Source organism: Apaloderma vittatum, unplaced genomic scaffold (assembly GCF_000703405.1).
Source record: "Apaloderma vittatum isolate BGI_N311 unplaced genomic scaffold, ASM70340v1 scaffold16789, whole genome shotgun sequence".
Lineage (NCBI taxonomy): Eukaryota > Metazoa > Chordata > Aves > Trogoniformes > Trogonidae > Apaloderma > Apaloderma vittatum.
Window position 1 is genome coordinate 160,740 of NW_009734849.1, and position 22,058 is coordinate 182,797.

Genomic DNA, 22,058 nt, shown 5'->3' on the forward strand with positions numbered 1-22,058 from the left:
CCCAGCATAAGCCAACCCTGAACTTTGTACTCCTCTGAATTTTGTACAACTCCCTTGATGTCAATTATTGAGGATCATTTCTGTTGCTGTATCGACCTGATGATCTCTTACCCTGCAGATTAAGGTGATACGCCGTGCCTGTTGGTGGCAAAGCCTCAAGCTGGTTCTAAACCCAAACAAGCCTCAAGAATCTTATTCAGAGCTCTGCGCAGAGCAGAGAGGGAGCGATGCTCACACCAAGTGTGGGTGAGCCCTGTGTACACAGCCCTACAGCTTGTGTAGCCTAAGCAGGAGAGGGACAAGAAGCCTCACTTGCCTGCCCTGGCCCTCAAACTCCATAATCAAAATGTTTACTGTAAGGCACTGTGTAGGCGTGTAACCACATATGACTAAAGCAGATTATTATGTCTGTGGCAAAAAAATAGGTTAAAAAGTAATATATACTTAGCCAGGAAAATAATATTTAGGAACATATGCAATTTTTTTTTTTTAATTTAAACTATATGTGTGACACTGCATCTCCAAGATTAAGTCAGATTTTGGTTTTTTTCTGCTCTCTGGCATAATTAAATGCTTTCATATATGCAAACAGGGAGAAAATGTGGTCTCTTTCAGCAGTAATAAGTATCTGCCTGTTGCTACCTTAAAATCACAGCAATCACATCTGGTAACTGCCCTTTTCTCATGTTTCCACTCGTTTTCAGACTTCCTCTTGTGGTAGCTTGAGACTTCGCATCTGGATGTTTTAAACATACAAAGGAATTGCTAGAGCAAGCAAAAGAGAAAACGGTGCAGAGAGTTAAGATGTGCAGATAAGCAACTGGTGTACCCTGTAGCTGAAGTTCGGGACAGGCAGCCGGGAAAAGCTTTTTCCGAAGGGGAGAGCACAACTTTAGGCAGAATGAAGACTCACATTGTCTGTGGCTTCGTTTTTAAAGTACTATTAATCCAAGTATATCTTTTTAACAAAACTTTAGCTGCACCGTCACCAATCATTAAGTTTCCTGGAGACAGCACTCCCAAAACAGACAAAGAACTAGCAGTGGTAAGTATTGGTTTCATCTTTCCTTCAGATTTATATTGTTGTTTCATAAGCAGATGTTTCTTTCTTGTTTCAGCTGAGGCTAAGGAACGACTGTAGCATTCTCTCCCTAGAGCCTCTGGAAGCGCTAGCTAGCTAAGCAAAGGTATCAGCTTTCGAAAGTTAAAACTAGAGCCAAGTAATGTTTCCTCTCTTAAAATTTTTAAAGCTGGCAAAGAAAGTCTTTTTTTCCCCTGAAGTCTGAGCACACAAAATAATTTCATTAAATCATCGCGACTATAATCAAACAATTGCAATAGTAAGAGGGGAGAAAGGCAAATAAGAGTATTTTTTTTTACCTAAATCAAGTAGAATTGAGCACTGTTGAGACTCACTTAATGCATGTATCATAGCTTCCTGAAGTTTGTTTTCCAGATTGCTTACTGTGCGTTGCATAAACACAGCTTTAAGGAACAAGTACAACCGAAAGCTAGCTCGAGTTTCAGAAGCCATAGTGGCTAGGTTTGACTTTGGGGAAAAAAAAAAAAAAGCAACGCACTTCATCAGACAGTTAAAGAAATATTTTTTCTAAATTCACAGAAAGTGAGTTTGGATTTCTGTGACATTAGCTAATTATAGCTCTAACGCTACAGCATTTTATTCTGACCTTATTTTAGCCCTGTGGACCTTTATAAAAATGATATTACGGGGAAATCCATTTAAGGGGAGATTGAGATGGATTATCCTTATTTTAGCATGTAAATTATAGACATTTCTCTTCTTCAGCAGTAAGTCCATTTTAAGGGAGATTGAGATAAATTATTTTAGGACATAAAGTTTTGAAAGTTGGTCACTTTTCTTTAGGAGTTGGTGTGCATCTCAGAAAGCTTGCCAGGTCAAAGAAGGTGTGGGGGAGGGTACAAAGAGAATTTCCAGATGGAAGCTGTGGTGGAAAGCTTAGGAAAAACAGACAAGCTGACCCCAAAAGGGCACTCTTCAGCTTTAAACAAAACAAACTCACCAAGGTTTTGCCTTAGCAGCACAGCAGCAGGGAGATGGGGGAGCAGTGAATGGGGGAGAGGAGAGGAGGGGTCTCACATGTCTAATAGCAATTTAACAACTCTTAAAGAATCTACTTGCTTGGATACACCCAGGCTTCTATTCAGTAACAATCTACGTTTCCATTTCGAACAACCTCTTTATTATGGGTACTCAGAGGAAAATTACAAGCTGGTTCAACACTGCAGTTCTTCTTTGTCTTCCTTGTAGTACTCTTGGGTGACGGTAACTGGCTGCCTTTCCCTCACACCCTCCAGCAGAACAGCCCCAACACTCTGCATCACAACACAAATTTCTATATTACAGCTGGACCTTGTTTCAATAATGGGCTGGATCAAAATTCCAGATCACCACAGCTCCCTGCTGACTCTGGGGAAACTGAATTTCACAGCCTAGGCCAAGATGTGGTTTACGTAGACACTACGTTTTCTTCAGGATTCTCTCCTCATAGAACAGCTGATTACATTCATTTCTCATCTCCAGTAAAATCTCCATTTTAGGAAAAACCGAGAGGAGTTGTTAGTTTTTTATTTAGATCCTAGCATGTAAACTTCTTTACCGTGCCTCATTTTATATTTTTGGTTGTATATCTTACTCCCAAAACTAAGATGGCAAAAGCTGCATCCTAAACTTCAGTTCTGATGTAGTCTAAAATATACCATGATACCTCATAGGGAGGTGCAAACAGAAGCCTAAGAAAATACATCAAACTACACATAAAACGAAAATTGGGGTAAGAACAGATCCTCCAAACTGGCCTGTTGATTATGTTCTTAATGCATTTCGCATAACTTTCACCAGGGCCCATTAACCATGAGTAGGAAGAAGGTTATTAGTAGCAAGGTGAAACCATTCTGTGTCCATTATTTGCCAGTGCCACCATCTCAGCTGGAGAAATACCACATCAGAAGCTACAAAAATCACAAACTAGACATAGTCTGTGAATAGTCAGTACGTGGATGGAAGACCTTCTGGAGGAAATGGTGCAACATCTTGATTAAATCCCTTTTCTGAGTAAGCTCTGAACCATTTCCTATGCAGGATAGATGAGGTTTGTCTGGATTAATGAGGAGGTGGTGAAATCCAGTCTTGACCAGCTGCAGTTATCAAATATCCTTTGCTATATTTTGCTGACGTAGTAACCTTATCCCCGGTCTCCTTGGTGAACTTCAGTCAATTCATTAGATCGATAAAGAAAGGTTTCCCTCAGGAATTCCTCCTGGCACAAAAGCTTAAACATGCAGTCATTTTGTCGGGCTTGTCGTAATCCTGAGAAATAACACCTTTACCTTACTTAGAGTATTTTCATACCTTAGATTTGTAGTAGTTATTTTGAATACAATATCTGAAGGATGCTTCTTCCTTTCCTACAGACAGCTTTACTGGAAAGATCTGTAACTTGCAGCCTTCCTAGCAGCAGCACTAACGAGGGCATCTCTCAGCTCTGGGCCCCGCTAAGCCCCAGTGTGGGAGGCCTACCCATCAGTTTCGAAACACTTGCCACTCGGCGTGGCTATAGCTCTTCTTTTAGAGCTAGGCATAAATTATTGCAAACCCAGACTTGAGTGTGGACGTTCTGAAACCTCTGTGCAAGAGAACCATAAGATTCACTTTACTGGATAACAAACCCTACAACTCCAGATAGTTTAAGCATAGTTTAGATCCTGTGAATGAAGATAATTAAATAATGATAGGTCATTATCATTATAGAAGTACTCAAACTAACATCTTCATCATAATCCATTTATCTACTCCTCAATGAGGATATAAATTCAACAATCCAAAGCTGTACGTAATCTAAACAGCATGACTGAGCCTGTCTGTGCAACAGCCCAAGCTAAAGCAGCAGCTTGACCTATAAGTTTTCTCACATTCAGTTTGGATCCAAACACGGAACCCAAAACCTCTAGCTAGCCACTAGTCTATGGTGTGGCCGTGTTTGTTAGTCTCCAGCTAGAAAAAGAGTTTGTAAAGGATTTTAGACAGCTGCTGAAGGTAGAACTTGTCACTGCTGTTCAAACGACTGTGTTTTTAGAGCAGGTTTCACCATGTGCTAGAGACTCCTGGGCATTCCCTCAGGGTTGACCCATACTGCAAAAAGTTCCCAGTTGTTCTGCCAGTAAGCACTGAACTTAAGGGGAAAAAAACCTATTAAATACTAAATTGATCTCACTTGTGTAGTGCACAGAAAGTGGGGACCACATATGGATAATCAGGATCACAGCCACTCACTTGCAGTTTAGCTTGACATAAATACAAAGCACACACATCTGAAAGACACGCTGCTTCACTGGAACAACTGCAAGGGAACAGACTAACCCACTGCTTCACTAGGAGTAGAGGTAGCAGCAAACACCACACAGACTTCTTTTTTTTAACAGCACCTGCTAATTAGGCTGTACTGATCAGTAGGGAGAGTAGGAGACTTGGGTGGGTACTACTTTAGATAAGAGATGAAAATAATGGGATCTGTGCTTCCTTTTTGATCCTTTATGCCCACTGTTTTCTAAGGTGAGATAATTTTGTGATCTGCCACTACTGGTGTATCAGAAAGACCAGGCTGGTCACAATCTGCTGGAACATTCCATGGAGTTTTAAGTCCACAGATTCTGCTTGGCTGCAATGTCCAGGGAACCAAGATGTTACCAAAGACCTTCTTCCTCAGGTCTTTGCAATGTCTGACTCAAAAGCAAACATACCACATGCAAATAGCTCAACGGGGTTTGAATAAACAATGGGCTTTTCTCTTTTCAATTATGTGGTCTCATTTGTGTGGTTGCTTTGGTACCTTGACAAGTTTCTCAATAATCCATAGAGTCTTCCAAGAAAATCTAAGACTGTAAGCAAATTTATACATCATAAAGAAACCAAAAAAGATAAACTCATTTTTACTTTGTAGTTCTACATTGAAGCGCTCTGCTCTACTTACTAATAAAGCAATTCATTAAGTAAAGATGATAGCTAATAGTGGAAATGATTGCTTAATTAGCAAAGTTCTGTGATCAAGGATGGTTTGTGTCAATTAAGGAGATTCTGCTGGTCTCTCAGTTACTAAAAATAGTAATTTTGAAAAGAAAAATTGCAAATTACAGATGGAAATCTAACATGGAATTATAGTATTTATTTGTAATGATTAACTACTTCTTTTATGAATTTTCAAGTCTTTGTTCTGTGCTTTTTTTTTTCCCAAGCAATACCTGAATAAATACTATGGGTGTCCAAAAGACAGTTGCAATTTATTTGTCCTGAAAGATACTTTGAAGAAAATGCAGAAATTTTTTGGGCTGCCTGAAACAGGAGATTTGGATCAAAATACTATTGAGACAATGAAGAAACCCCGCTGTGGTAACCCAGATGTAGCCAACTACAACTTCTTTCCAAGAAAGCCAAAATGGGAAAAGAACCACATAACGTACAGGTACCGACATTGGGTTTTGCTCACATACAAGCACAGCACGTTTAAGAACCAATCCAGACACTTAGGAGTGGGAGCAGCTGCTTGGAGGGCTAGACAGGATTTCTTGAATTAGAATCTCTTTGTGTCTGGATAGCTACCAGATGCTTTAGTAAACACCTTCGAAATTTCAGATTGTAAAATTTCAGGAATAATCCTCTAAAGATGAACTTGGTGGTTCTGGTTGAGACTAAAGAGATGTTTTTTTCTTTGCTCTGCTGCAAACATCTTAAGGGAACTGGAGCAGGAGTATCTCACCTGCCCATCTGCTCCGCAGGGGCCGCAGCACTTACTGACTTGAAGACACCACTTCTACTGGTAAAGTCCTCTGCATTCAGCAGCAATCACAAAAATGGAGGTCATCAAATACATTTTAAAACAAAACAATTGTGTTTCAGACATACATGGATATGTTGTAAAGCAAACCTAACGCAGTAGCTTTGGCATGTTTTAATTCCTTACTCTGCAGAGTTAGGGACAAATACAGCTCTCACTGAAGTCATTAACAAAAAAAAAAAATCACCCACCTCATTATTTTAGGTGATCCAGGAACAAACTTTTAGCACCAACGCGAACAAAGAGCAGACTTGTCTTAGCTGCTTGACTTGGGTCTGCTGCTTCCTCACACGTTATGACTCAAAGCATCCCTCCTGCTGCAACCAACCTAATAAACAGGGAAGAAAACTGTGGCAGCTCTTGCAGCCCCAACTTGCTGATGTGCCGCCTCTGACTCTTCCTCATTCTGCTTAGGCACAAAGCAGATTCCATCCATATGCACAGCCCCAGCAAAAAAGAACCAGAAGCTTGTCTTTACATTCAGGTTAGCCAGCTATAACATAAAGGCACTAAGAAGTCCAACAGAAACACATGAAGAAGAAAGTAATGCCCATACGAGCTTGTCCCTCACCATGTCAGACAGGGCTATGGCTCTGCCTTACGTGCTCCTACCTCCTGTTTCCCCCTGTGTCCTATTGCCAACGTAACCAGCACACTGGTAAAGGATTGGCATTCAGCTGGGATGAAATGATACATGGCGAACTACAAAAGTGAGGGAGAAGGGCTGTTTTTCTGGTTTTATTTAAAAGCAAAACAACTCACACTTGAAACTTACAGGAAGTTACTGAGCTCTTTTTTCTGGCAAATCTCGTACATCAAGATGCACTTCTACGTTCGTGTCTAAAGTGACAGTATGACTTGTCAGCACCGACCCAAGCCCCAAATATTTTGTGCAAAGCCCACCACTGTGCAGGCTTTAGAGCCCTGGCTACATGATTTTCTTTGTGCTGCTGTGTCAATTCCAAAGGAAAACAAATAGTAAGCATCACGCCTAACCACATCTCTGAATCAATAGGAAAGCGTTTAGATCTCACGTGCAGCAAGTGTTACCTCTTAATAAGCTTCACTAATGAATGTACTCAGCATTTTCATCAGGAAACAACAAATCTGGGAGGGCATTTATGTGTTATTTAACTCTTCCTGTTACCTCTAAGGATTATAGGCTATACCCCAGATTTGGATCCTGAGACAGTAGATGATGCCTTTGCTCGAGCCTTTCAAGTCTGGAGTGATGTCACACCGCTGAGATTTAACCGAATAAACGACGGAGAAGCAGACATCATGATTAATTTTGGCCGATGGGGTATATTTTTCTATTTTTACATATGGTTTTGGTCCTTTAATTAATCCATAGTATTGGAACAATCTACCCTCAATAAGTAGTACCCATGAGTCTTTCTGGCAAATCTTGTCCTAGTTTGCACTTGGCTTATACAGGCTAAAATCTAATTTCACTAAGATTTTTTTTTTCTGTCTTATATATGAGAGAGTGAGAGAAGTATTTATACAGTATCATTATACTATATTTATCTTTCCACAAGAGAATCGCTAGGGGCAACATTTTATTTTTAAATTTAAAAATCCAAAATAGAACTGGGAAATATTGGTACAGATCTGTGAGCTGGCTTCCTGCCACAGGAGAGCATGGAATGTCATTGCACTGTTCATTTATAGCTCCATACTCAGTTTTCTAGTGATAGTGGTAGAGGTCCTAATGTACTGGAGGCTTAAAAATGGATTTGTGGCTTTAAATTTTGACTCTGTAGCTGTTCTTTAGCATAGCATAATGCAGGCTCTCAGTGCATTCTTTGGCCTTCAGGATTGTAAGCCGAATTATGATTTGAGTCCAGCTGATGTTAGGTGACTTGATTCATTTCTGTTGTACATGCCTTCTCAGTTAATTTTGGTTTCCCCAGGAAGAATTTTTATAGCTTTCCAGCGTAAACCTGGGGCATTTTAACTTCTTAAAGACAGTCACAGAATTTTTAATACTAATGAAGATATTTTACAGCCAATCACTAGGGAGGTAGACTTTGAAATTGAACTGTTCAAAGAATAACTGAGTTCTTTGTAAAAGCCTCCAATTCAAACTAGTTTGCTTTCCTTTAGCTACTGATGAGTTGACCTCAAAAACTTCAGAGATTCTGTACAGAATCCTCATCCAGGCTGGCTTGGTTCACAAAAAAAAAAAAAAAAAAAAAAAAAAAAAAAAGGGGTCTTACAAAAGCAGAAATGTTTCTTCTGGGTTTAGTACTTGCTGTTATATTCAGCTCAGAAACAGTAGAAGAGCTTCTTCCACATTCATTCATTATTATCACTTTACAACATGTTAGATTCACAGGAGCTGGGACATCCACGAGGTTTTTCATTTTTAAGCTTTCGTTTAAGCAAAGGATCTCCTTTGAAATAAACATGAGTAAAGCATCTTATATATGTCAAAATCTTTTCCACAACTGACATACTAGTCTACTTAAATGAACTGAACTAGTATTAAGAGAGTGACACCAGCATGAAATCAGTGTAACAGATTAGAGAATCAGGCCTGTGTATTAAGGGCTTCTGTTAGATGGCAAGACATCAGACCAAAGGGCCTGAAATGATGCAACTGGAGATGCTGGCAGCCAGCTGTAACGCACAGGTCAGTGTGGTGGGAAAGCTATGAATACCAGGGTTATGCCCTTGCCAGCCTGCCTTACCCACACGCGGTGTACTTCCAAGAAAAGCCTACAGTGTAATAACAGGAGAGCTACTTAACCTGCTGTTGCCCTGCGAGCTGCATGAGTCGCAGAGCGGTTGATGTGGAGGAGAAATAGGCTCATTCACAGGACTCAGAGCACTGATTAGGACTTAGCTTTCCAGAGGCTCACTACTGAAACACTCAGCCGATTTGCTTTCCTGGTCAAAGCAGTTAGTATCCTGCACAAAATAAAGAGCAGAGCAGTCTGAGGTGCAGCAGGAAAGAATAGCTCACAAAAAGGAATCTGCCTTTACTTTCCAGTCTCTCTGCCAGAGACCGATAACAATTATCTGAAAATACCCCTCATCTACAATGTTTATTTTTCTGTTCCCTATCAGTCTCCATTGAGAAATAGCACTGTGCATGCATCATATGTCTGATGTACAATATTTCACTGTTCTTCACTGTCTTTGATTCCTTTCCACAGTAATTGAGATATAAAATAGCATGCTGTGACAACCAAAGTACTGACACTTCATGTTCTTTCTAAGAACTGGCTGTTTCTCTTCTGGGTCAGTCTTGCCAGCACAACCCATACCAGTAAACTCACTCACTGGAGTTTGCTCCTGCTGTCTTGTATGGGAAAGACACATGATAGTCATTGTTCATATACAGACGCTGACAGAGTTGAGGTCATTAGAAACTGCTCCTTTTTTTTTATTTTTGTCTGCTTCCTCCTGCAGAACATGGTGATGGCTATCCCTTCGATGGCAAAGACGGTCTCCTGGCTCACGCCTTTGCACCGGGGCCAGGAATTGGAGGAGACTCCCATTTTGACGATGATGAACTGTGGACTCTTGGAGAGGGGCAAGGTACCAGACTTTTTAATGTCTCAGAACATATGGCTTTCTGGCTGCTCTGTTTTAATGCTATTTCAGACACTGCACTAAATGTTTTTGTTGACAAGTCAGTAAATGATAGAGGGTGAAAATTAATTTATACCATTTAAATTGCTGTCTACAAAATGTTTGTGTAATTCCTAAATAAATATTACCCTTTCTATTTCTCTACTGTTGCGCCTTGAAAAACTGAATTAATAATGGGCCTGAGGCTACACAACCTTCATGAATTGCGAGAGAAATACAAAGCCACGACTAAAATTTCAAATTCTTCCATTCTTAGGAACTCAGGCTACAACATTTTTAAGTTCATTTGTAACAGGCAGACTGGCCAGTGTTTTTCTGCTGACATACCCTTTTTACACTTAAGCTGTGGCTCCGGTTGTTAAAAATTGAAGTACCCACCTGAATACATTTGTACATACTCATGGTATCTGTCAAAAGCAAATAGAATATAAATCTCTCATGGTGATGACTGAAATAAGATTCACATCGAACAGTAGATTAAAAACATCTCAGAGATTCTTTAATAGGCAATTTGCTATATCCTTCAGAAAACAACTGAAATGCAGATAACATCACCTGGACTAGACAAACAAGACCAAGTACCGTAGTTTGAAACCTCTTTTCTGCTTGAACTTTGCCACAACCACATAGTACTAACTACTATTTTTCTACTGTAAAATAATTTGGAAGACTTAGAATAAGAATGCAAACTTATGTTTGCCTTCAATTTTAAATTCTAGTTTTTCTCAGCTGTCCTCCCACTGAAAAAAAAATAAAGCAAACTTCAATACCAAAAGAGTCAACTTCCTTCTCTTTGGCTTTCTTTCAACTTTAGCAGAACTAAAGACTACGGCCATTAAAAGAAATGCCATGGATAAGTGAATTATCTATGCATGAACATACCTTAGAGCAGACTACATGTGACAAACTGAAATAAATCCCAGGATCTGGGTGTGTCTGTGCTACCGCCCTGTCCCCCGGTGCTGCAGCACATCTCATCCAAGTTAGACTGGAAATACCAAAGTGGTTTATGAGCCACAAGGCCTGTTCAGCTCATGCTCAACTGCTGCCTCGAACCTTTCAAACTATACTGAATGTTTTAGACCATATTACCAAAGAAACTAAATTACTACATATATTAATAGTATGTTTATGAGTTTGCCTTGCCATAGTAACAACAACATACGTATTTTTTGGGTGGATTTTAAGGACTGTTCACTCTAACACTTTACCATGAGTAATAGCAATGTAAGTCTTTCAAAATTACCAGTTAGGGTTTCAGCTGTGATCATCTTGCCAGTAGAGAGACCAGCAGCATATTGAATTTCAAAGTGGAAATTCAGACTGCATTTCTATACCAGTATCCTCCAGGAAAAAAAACGATGTCCGGAAACTGTATTTTTATGCATCAGTGGCTAATTTCACCACTGCATTTCTTCTCTTTATAGTGGTTAGAGTGAAGTATGGAAACGCAGATGGTGAATACTGCAAGTTTCCCTTCTGGTTCAATGGCAAGGAATACAACAGCTGCACAGATGCAGGACGCAGCGACGGATTCCTCTGGTGTTCTACAACGAAAGACTTCGATGCTGATGGCAAATATGGCTTTTGTCCCCACGAGTGTAAGTAGATGATTCTTTCTAAGTTTTTTGCCCTGGTAGACTGCTCCCTGTCTATTTGCCCATCCGCTTCCTGTACTTTTTCCACTTCTTTTCTGGCAGATTTACACGTAGTGATCTAAGCAGAAAAAACTCCCTACAGGATCCCTTGGTGCAGGAGAGTTTGTAGCTGATGATGACCCAGGTCAAAGCCTTTCTCTAAAAGCAAGGATATACTGAAGATGTATCTGAGGCAGTGTCGGCCCCATCTATACGTCAAAGACCTTAGTGGTTGAGTTCCATAATCCAGGAAAGACAGCCTCTTTTTAGAGTAAGGATAGGGCCAAATTTGGAGCTGGAGTACATTAAATTGCACTGATCTCTCCCTAAATTTCAGGCCATTCCACAAATAATCAAACTTGCATCTCCTCCTTGAAGAGAAGTAATTAACAAAAACTAGCAGTTAAGGATGAAGCTGATTAAGTCCAACCTCCATAACTTTGCATGTCAATTTTACCAGCTGAAGGCCCAGGTCCTTCGAGGCTAGGAGCCCTTTTAGTGCAATGTGACACTGTTATTGTGACAAATCACCCTTTAAATGACCTCATACTGATTTTCAAAATAAATAGGATTGACTTTCAAGTGAGTATCTATGCTGGTACAGTTATTTACATGTTGGTACATTGCAAATGGCTAGCCAGGGGAGCTCACATTTTTAGAATTTAGGTTTTTATTTTTAACACAGGTCTTAAGACTTACTGGTGAAGCAGTGACAAAAGCTCACTTTAGATACAGGAATGACACCGTATTGCAGAAATCATAACTCTGTATCAGCAGCTGTATATAACTGTTAGAGTGTCTAGGAAGGCTAGCATTGCACTTAATTTCTAACTTTTTGGAACACTAACAGAATCCTGTTTCCCAAGCAGGTTTTTTTATATTTGGAAATATTCATTTACATATTAGACAATGTATATAACTTTCGCATAGCCATGACTTTTAAAAAATATACACAACATGATTATTAGCTTTCAAATGATATTATGACAATATGTTTCCTGTTAAATATTGGGAACACATATTTATATGCTTGAAAATTTTGATGAGTTTACTGGATAAAAGATTTTGGACAGTTTATTATTATATGAGTGTTCATTTGGTCTCCTGTATATCACATAGTGCGAAATCTTCAGAGAAACAAGTATAACTGGCCGTAGCCCGCTGTGCTAATTTATCAGCAGTGGGAAGAGTGAAGAAGGTAAGTGGCTTTTAGCCACTTCTTCCACCTCCTGTTCACCAGCTACAGTGCTGGCACCTACATTCACAGACCCTCCCAGCGCTGCAGTTTCCCCACGTTCACTTTTTTCCCTTTGTACACAACTGAGCGTGATAAACTTTTGGCAGCAAAGAGTGTTTCCTCACTCCTGTTACCTTACATCCTGAGCAACGCAACCATAGGGTCACTAAAACTCCTTCTACTGCTGTGTCATAAGAAATAAGAGAGTTATGAAAAAGGGAAAACAATGAAGCTTTTGTTGGACTCAGGCTAATCTTGCTTGCAAAATAGTACTAAACTTATTTATAATATTATGGCAACATGCAGTCAATACAACGATAGAGAATGCAGATTGCTGAGAGAAAATTAGTGATGCTTCAGATGCAAGGCTAACAAAACAAGACGTATTTAGGGTTTAGCCAGATGAAGAACACACAAGCACATTAAACCTCGATGAGTACCGTAAAAACACATGCATGTGCATTAATATGTATCAGTTAAGTACACACAGTTTTTGGAAAGATCACAGATATGTGCATGTAGAAGAGGTATTCTGTTGTACCTAAACACTGAACAGACTCTTCCTTGACAAAGTTTGGGGATTTCTCAAGTCCATTTGCAAGACCACACAGTTTCCAATGTCAGATTACAAATTTTCTGTATCAGGATGCTAGTGGTTTGCAAAAATAATCTGTTGTAGAACATATCACTCTTCTCGCCCTAATGTGCTAAAAAAAAAACAAACCTCTTTCATTTCCAAAACTCTAATGTCCCATTGTAGATCACATCTAGAGCTGGGATCTATCATGGTGGCAGCTATATCAGGGATGAACAAGCTGGAGCGTGAACTTTTACTAGACTTCAGTTAATCAAAAAAGAAGCTATCATCAATTAATATGACTTTCAGAACTCATTTCTTTAGCCTAACATTTACTTCAGGGGATTGTATGCATGTGCATGCAAATATCAGCTCAATTATTTCTTCCTAAAACTTTGTCATCTCTCTCAAATCTCCTCTCCCCCTCAGGTTAATTCTTCCAGCTGCAAAAGAGCAAAATTGGGCTTATTTCTTTAACAGACTTCAGACACTCAGATATAGTCAGAACAAAGTCTGGATTATAGGTAGCTGGACAAACCAAGATCCACATACTGATACTGACTGATACCTTTGTAAAATGCCAAAGTCGTGGAAGACTGAAAATATAAGCAGTGAAGCTCTCTCAGGGGAAGTTAGTTCTGGAAGTGGATGTGGCTGTAAATGCTTGTGTCAAGGTTTCTGAAATGGAACAGAAGGGTTTCAGCCTTTTGTTTCTGATGAAATTGTTTCGCAAGATCCTTGAACAGTTATGCACAGATGTTTCTTATTAAATTCAGAGCAGTATTGTTCATGCATTACTCCAAGACACCATTTGCTAAAACCCAACTAATAATTTCAGATAGGGGAGGATTTACATCATAAGAGCCTGTGCTGGGGGCAACATTCCTAGCTGCCAGTGTTTGTTTCTCTCCCATTTTAATTTTTCTCTGTATAGAGCCACGCTGTATATCTGGAACAGTTTTAAAGCTATGGTAGCGCACTAGGCTTTTCAAAAATTAATTCCAAATCTGTATCCTAATTTGTAGACTGATGCAACTATACTTTGTCAAAGCAGAAGAACAGAAAGCAGAAAGCTATCTACCTACTATGCAAATCTTAACACAGGTGTACTGAACTTCTCTGCCATACAGGATCAAGGGATCTTGAAGCTCTCTCTTTACCGAACTCCACTGACACTACAGGGAGTTGACGCTCCCGCCTTTGGTCCTCTGATGTCTGACATTACTGAGATCTGTGCTCAGTCTGTATCTCCCTCACGCAGCTCTCGGTTCTTGCAGGCTGCTGCTTAACTGCTCTCCCAGGCACAACACTCGCAAAGCTGCAGGTAGCTCGACCTCAGATCTGTACAACAGAGTTTTTAGCAGCCTTCCAGCCTGAGGTTTCTGTACCTCAGAACTGGCTGATTTTTCTCAGAAGAGCTAACAGTGCAGTACAGCTCACAGATTAGTAATGTTCAGTTTGAATCTGCTCTCACAGTAGCGTATCTTCACTGATTTTAAAATTGCTGAGCTTACCATGATGCAGAACAGGACTCAGTCTCTTTAAGATCCCCTTACAAGTAAATAAAGCTTTTGTTTTGTTCTGGGGAAATAGACCTAGTTCCTGCCTTTAATTTTCATTTACATTAAAGAAAGAATTTTCTAGTTAAGGCAAGGGGGGAGGATCTGAAAACTTAGTAAGCCATTGTTACAATCACATGATGTTACCTAAAGCAAAATGAAAAACTGCATTTTGACTGTGACTCAGAAAGACTCCATGCAAAGCATTAAGAGACTGACTTTCCATAAGGTTTTTGCAACTTAGCTACATTTAAACCAACTAAAAAAGGCTATTAAAATACAGAGTTTGCCAGATCTAGAGCTGGAAGCAACTCATGTGGTAAATGAGTCATCTAAACAACTCAGTTTAATTTTGCCTTCCAATTCTATAACTTCTTTATAAAAAAATACAGTCTTTCTCCAGTCATAACCCTAGTTAAAGCACATTAGCCATAACCGTAGTTAAAGCACTTTTCCTAACTTGTTACAGCATCCCAGACAAACGCAAACAGTTGCAGCTTGCTCTTTCAGGGGAGGCACAGTGTGTGCTGCAGTTGGAGAGAGGATCTCCCTGTGGCTGCTTTCATGTCCAGTGTGCAGAAGGATACAGATGAGAGTTCAGCCAGATCAGAAGTTCAGTGAACTGGCGTGTGCGAGCCAGCCCTGCAAAGCTTCAAATCCTCTCCTTCGCAGGACTGGAACTTCAGTAACCTACTGGTTCATGCCCTTGTGGCCAATTACCGATTTAAGTGGATATTAAGTGGAAAAGGCAAAATGAATCATCTGTGTCACAATACAACATCATTATAACCCTTCCCAGTCACCCTTCAGCCAGAAGAGGTCTTGGTTTTTTATTTATTACTACTCTAAAAAGCAAAGCACACTTATAAACAAAGTCTCTTGCCATCCGTGTATCAGACTAAGCAAAGGCAAAACCCCTCAAATGCTACACAAAGCACACTGAGGCTACAATAGATTTTTGGTCATCAGAAATGACAACAGCAAAGTTAAGAATAACCTGCCAGACCTTCCCACACACATCTTTGGGTTTTGGCTGCGGCTTTAAACCGGGGGAAGGACAGGCAGAAAGGGGGGCCCCTTGGGCACCTTAACAAAGGCCTAATGATGTATACTTTACACTGGACTCCAAACAGACATGCTTCATTCTGAGGTGCTGTTCTTAACTCTCAAGGGGAATGAGCACATGGCTGCATGAAGGATTTTTGATCTCTGTTCAGTCCAAGGTGTGGACCAGTTTGTTGCCCTCGTGGTTTCCTCTCACCAGCACACAGCACTCACAAACACTGTCCTACCATTGGGGATTCCCACAGATAAAACAGCCAAGAGAAGACAGAGGCAGATTCACAAGGTTTCAGATGCTTCAAGCCACCTGCATTTTCATGTAATTCAATTTAGACATACTTTTTTTAAATACCAGCATGAGAGATTTTATCTGTCTTGCTCTAGATATTCCAGAAGTTTACTCAAATCCGAAAACAGATCCCATAATGCTTCACTCAGTTTAATTCGTACCCCTTCACCCATGACAGAAATTCCTGGTTCTCAGGGTTGAGCCATGGAGTGCTTGTGTATGCAGACAGAAAACAAACAACCCCTAGAAGACCAACACACTAAATCCAGAAACATAAACGAAGCAAAAGACCAGAGAAGCCTCCAGTGTTCAAGCTTTGTTGAAAGGACCGTATTATTTGTCCTCCCTTGCTTATCTATTGAGTGCCCGAGCCCAACCACGGATTCTCAGAAACAAAAAGCAAAGCCTAGAGGAAAAGCCCACAGGTTATTCTCAGACTTTAAATCTATTGTATCTTAAAGAAACCAAAAATGTACACAGATGGCCATTACAAAGAAAAAAAAAAACCAATCTGACTTTTCCGTGGCTCTACACAAAGTTTGCCATTCTAGGTAACATTTTTGATGCAAGGTAAATGAATCAGCAGAGAACTAAGGAATGTGACTTTCTTAGAAACCTCTTTCTAAATGTTGCTTTAAGAGGGGATATTATTTTTATGATGTGAGGCGGGCTATGAAGGATATACACAATTCAAACGACATTCAAACAGCTTGGCAGCAGTTTCTTCATTCCCAGTGCATTTGTAAAGATCAACGATTCATTCCTTTCTATACGCTGGGGAGATTGCAACAGCCCTTGTCCATCTCGTCGAAGCATTTCTTTGTGGTGTAAAACAGAGGCTGCACACGTGAACTGCGCCGTGCAGGACGGCTGCCTAGCCTCTGCGTGTTACCGCTGGCCCACTGTGGTACCTTGTCGATCCTGGGCATTTGTGTATTGACATTTCTCTTTCGTTCCCCTTACAGCACTTTTTACGATGGGCGGCAACGGTGACGGGCAGCCATGCAAATTCCCCTTTAAATTTCAAGGCCAGTCCTACGAGCAGTGCACAACCGAAGGCAGGACAGATGGGTACCGATGGTGCGGAACCACAGAAGACTACGACAGAGATAAGAAATACGGATTCTGTCCGGAGACTGGTAATGAGGAATGTTATTTGCATAACACAGTCTAATTTGGCATTGTTTTAAGTAACAACAGTCTCTTTTTTCCCTCCTTCATCAGAGCACACAGAAGTTGAGTCAGGCACAATTTCAGCAAAGGTGCCAAGAAAATAACTCGAGCAGAAGCGATCTGTGTAACGTGTGCCATAGCACACCGAGTTTATCAGGGATACACAAATGTCACTGAACCGTAGGACTAAATGTCTACCGCTGCAGAATAATTACGAGTAAATTACAATTTGTTAATGGCCCTGGAAGAGAAGTCTTATGAGGTGGAAGAAAGCATCAATAATATTTAATCTTAATACTTCCCTTTTACATTTCAAATCCTGTTTAGTATGTTAAGCTTGAGTTAATAGATCTTTTCAGCAACTCAAAAGAAATAAGTGAAATGGTTTATCCAGGAAAATAGATTTCTGCTTTCTTCACATTTTTTCATACATTTGAACTTGAGTTTTATTATGTAAAGGAACAAAAAAATTAATTTATAACCTTGGATAGCTTGGCAGGCGTTCAAATTTAGGGGACAGAGTAGAGTATTTACCCTGTATAAGTTAAATAAGGCAGTCCTAAAATCTTGGGCTTTTATCAGAGCCTCGGGGAGGGTATGTTCACCCTGCAGAACTCTGAAGCTACATTAACACCTGTGTGTACACCTCAGGTTTTAAGCCTCTTGAAAATGGTCTAACCATTTGCAATAGGAATTTGATCTACTGGTATTTGGCTTCCTACTACTTTTGATAACCAGGTGTAAGCCTTTAATTTCATCTTACAGAGGCTTAAAAAAAAAGGCCAAATTCATTATAACTTGCTTCACAGTTAGAAAGACAAAAATCTAAAGGGTAGTTTAGCAGACAACAGAACCAATGTATCTAGAATCAATATTTCTACAGTCCTAGGTAGTCTCTCTATCACTGGAACCAAGAAATACACTTAGTTCAAGCTTGCTTTCAGCATAAAAGGTTATTGCTTGAGGTGTCTGTGGGTTTTTTGGTTTAATTTCTAGCTTATTAATTAATAATAATGAATGAAAAATAAAATATAGGGCATAACCAGCTGTACCTTACTTCCTGTACCTTCCCAGAAGACAGACCATAATTTGAAAGGAACTACAATTGCTAGATAGCAGTTTAAATTAATTTAAATGAGTTTTACATTATTTTCATATCCTGTTTATGATTCTGCTTTAAACTAGAATTTTAAATTTAGTTACACCGTCCTCTCTCTAGAAAATACTTGCACAGGCATATACAAATGTTATTTCTTATATATTACTGCCATATAGTACATAAATGAGAACATAATTAAAGGAAAAAAATTACTTTTTTTTTTTTGCAAAAACACTGGTTAAAAAAAACCATCATCCATGTTTGATACCCTTTTCTTCAGCAAATGTTTGAAGCTATATGCTTTTAAACTGTACCCTGCCACCCATTCCTCAATTTATTTGACATGATTTCTCTTCTGGATCCTTTGGGGTTTTTTTAGTCAAAAGCTTATATTTTGGCAGGACACCTACTGACCAGGTGGACATTCAATCTCCCTTTACCCTTTCTGACACTAAGCTTATCTTTGACCTATTCAAGACACATTGTAAATCATCACCAGGAAAAACCACCAAAAGATACCCAATCACCGTGCACAAAACCCTGCTGCTTTCTCAGAACCATGAACGAGCCCAGGGCTCGTTCTTACTCCCACCAAAACTATGAGCAAAGTCATGGCAATAGCAGTACTCCAACTTTTTCCTTTTTTCCTCTGCCAGACAATTTTCTACTCAAATATCACTTTTAATCTTACTCCTCGTACTCTTAAGAGGATTGCAAATTTTCTGCTTGCTTTCTACTTTTAATGTGTAGTTTAGAAGATGCATCAGCTTGACCTCACAAAAGGGATTCCCTTCTCACCGGGGTTTTCTGTCATTCTCCACAGCCATGTCAACAGTTGGTGGAAATTCAGAGGGAGCCCCATGTGTGTTCCCCTTCATTTTCCTTGGGAATAAATACGAGTCCTGTACAAGTGCGGGTCGCAACGACGGCAAGCTATGGTGCGCTTCTACCAGCAGCTATGATGATGATCGCAAGTGGGGCTTTTGTCCAGATCAAGGTAAACATAGTTTGTCAGAGCAATGGTAACAGCATATTGACCGAGACGGAAAACATTTTTAAAAAATGAGACAGCATAAAGTTTGTATCCTGAATATCAGTATTCAGAATGCTCTTGGTTCATCTTTGTCCTTATTTGTAATGTGGGTAAAATTATATATAGCAAAAGGTGTTATATACATTTGCAAACAAGTGCTAGTTTCAGGGTTTTCTTTTAGAAGGAAAATAACTACCAAATTTCAGGGACTGCTTTGGCATAACTGCTAAAATGTCATCCCACGGTAAAAGATGGTTTTTTAACCTACCATTACTTGGTAGAACAGTACTGATGCAGGCTCTGTTCACAGACATACAGTCCTCCTTATCTTTTTCATGCCATTTCATGACGAAATGTAAGATTTGAGGTCTAGATTGGAAATCTAATTCTTCTGTGCTTTAAAAAAGATGTCTGATTTTATTTATCAAAATTCGTTTTTTTCACAGAATTAAGACTGTGATCAAAGCCCCTTGCATGTGAGACAGTAGCAAACATCAGCCACAGAAGGGATTTTAGAATCTTTCTAAGGAAATGCCATTTCTGGCACCATTGGAGGCTGTAAACACAAATTATGATATTTATTACTTGAAGAGTTTTGATGGGTAGCACAGAAAATAGAATTATAAGACGACAAATAACCTGTGTGATACACTTCTGTTTAGATGCAAGCAGCTAATCCTGTCTTTGCTGTGTTATTCAGGGTACAGTCTCTTCTTGGTTGCTGCTCATGAATTTGGCCATGCGATGGGATTAGAGCACTCTGAGGATCCAGGAGCTCTTATGGCCCCCATCTACACCTACACCAAGAACTTCCGACTTTCTCAGGATGACATTAAAGGAATCCAAGAGCTATATGGTAAAGTCTTCCCTTGTCAGCAGAATTCATCAGAAAAGCATGCAGCACACGTTGAAATTTGGGACTCAAAACTCGCAGTGATGACATACTGCACAATACCACCTCTCATCACGTTGTTACCAGGGCTCCTGCTTCAATCAAGTATCACAATTTAAGGACAAAGGGCCATTAAATTTACTGAACTAATAGGAGCCCCAAAACTCCCCATAACCAAACCTTTAGATGAAAATTTCTAAGGCCCTTACTGGGACAACGAAATGCCATGCTTTTCTCTAGCTTGAAAAATCTGATGTGGGTAGCTTTGCCTGTTACTGTCTGCAACGCTCTAAGTTTCCCAGATTGCACCTCCCTTGTAAGAGCAGAAGGACCTTGTTTCCTGTCTCAGCTTGGAAAGAGTTCTCCTTGCCTTCCCACAACAATTCAAAGCTGTACAGTCACAAGAACGTCTGCCAAGAGCATGTGAGAGCTGATATTTTGACATAAACGTATTTGGCAAGCTCCTGTACAAAATGTGGATTTCAGTATTTTTGTGCGGGTGCATCTTTAAAATTTATTATTTTGGCCACAGATACTCTTATTACAGATACTCTTCATACAACATATAAGTATTATTATGATTAAATTTCCTTCCATGTATATATTTTCTAGCTTGTAGAAGCACTAGTATACTACCATCAATTCAGCAGTTGAAGAAAATCTGTAACATTTCTTTTTCTGTGCTTTCCACTCTTCTACTGAGATATCTGCCTAATTGTGACTACATTCTACAGTATTTAACACCTCAGAAATTATAATAAGAATATACCAAAATTATTACTACGCAAGACACCTTTATATCAAAAATCTGATTTTAATCTTTTTTTTTCCTGGTTCTCAGCTGCTTTAATTAAGACTGGGAATTGACACATGGGCAAGGTTAAGTGAATTTTCTAAGTTCACACTGCATATTTTTCATAGAGTTCAGGATCTAACCCAGTTGTCTCAAAGCACACTTCAAAACCTGAGACTAAATTATCTTTTTTTGCATCTTTATAACTGATATAACCCTTTACAAACTGCTTTCTATATAAAACAAATCAGCTACACTTCACTTTGTTTCGTACAGTAAATTGACCTGATGTCTAAGAAAAAAGGCGCCTCATAAGGCAATACAACAGCAGCTAAATAATAAACCAAAATAAAATAAACCAGATGGCAACATGCACATTCTGAAGAGCACATTTTGATTATCGATGAGGACAGAAAGATCATACAATTGGCTCAAAATGCATCTTTGTACTTGCAAAATATTGGCACTTCTAGAAAGAAGATAAATCCTCTTTGACATCTCCCTCAGCAGAAGTGTAGATAGTTCTGATGAAATGCATTTCTTTTCTCTTCAGAAGCCAGCAAAATAAAAACGGTAACATTAATATTCAAATCCAGTGTAGTCACTGCTTAATATCTTTCACGTTAAACAGGCAGCTCAGCTTGGACAGACACTCGCACAGGCACAGGGTCTCAACCGCAGGCACACAGCAGATTAAGTCAGGATTGGAAGCTGAGGCCTCCATAGCTGCACTCGACCACCCTTCTTCCAAAAACATCTGATTATATTATAAGTTATTTGTCCTTCAAGTACTTCCTCCAGATAATTCCTTTTCTAGAAATTATGGTAGTTGATGCTCTTGGTGTAACCTATGCAGCACAGTATTTCAGTGTAACAGAACAGAGTATCTCTGGTCACCATTACAGAAGTATCGCCTGATGTCGAACCCGGACCGGGGCCAGGACCAGGGCCAGGCCCACGCCCAACCCTTGGACCTGTCACTCCAGAGCTCTGCAAGCATGACATTGTATTTGATGGAGTCGCACAAATTAGAGGGGAAACGTTTTTCTTCAAAGATAGGTAAGTGAGATTAATTTTTTACCACGGGGGCCTCAAGTGGAGGAATCTGTCAGGGCTATTCATAAAAATCTAGAATTTTATGAACAGGCACAATCTCTGCCCTTTCTTTTGTGTGTTCAGAGACAGAAAGTGTCCTCATCAACTCTAAGGGGAAGAGACATCAAATTCGAAGTTT

General features: G+C 39.7%; 1 protein-coding gene across 1 annotated transcript in view; it reads left to right on the forward strand.

Moving 5' to 3' along the window:
• The first annotated feature begins 729 nt into the window (after nt 1-729).
• Nucleotides 730-22,058, forward strand: part of MMP2 (matrix metallopeptidase 2 (gelatinase A, 72kDa gelatinase, 72kDa type IV collagenase)) — a 34,138-nt gene continuing 12,809 nt past the window's right edge. The window contains exons 1-9 of the mRNA XM_009876426.1: nt 730-1,045; nt 5,272-5,498; nt 7,025-7,173; nt 9,291-9,419; nt 10,901-11,074; nt 16,800-16,973; nt 18,930-19,103; nt 19,840-19,995; nt 21,730-21,883. Coding sequence (XP_009874728.1) covers nt 902-1,045; nt 5,272-5,498; nt 7,025-7,173; nt 9,291-9,419; nt 10,901-11,074; nt 16,800-16,973; nt 18,930-19,103; nt 19,840-19,995; nt 21,730-21,883 — 1,481 coding nt within the window. The 5' untranslated portion in view covers nt 730-901. The remainder of the gene's footprint in view (nt 1,046-5,271; nt 5,499-7,024; nt 7,174-9,290; nt 9,420-10,900; nt 11,075-16,799; nt 16,974-18,929; nt 19,104-19,839; nt 19,996-21,729; nt 21,884-22,058) is intronic.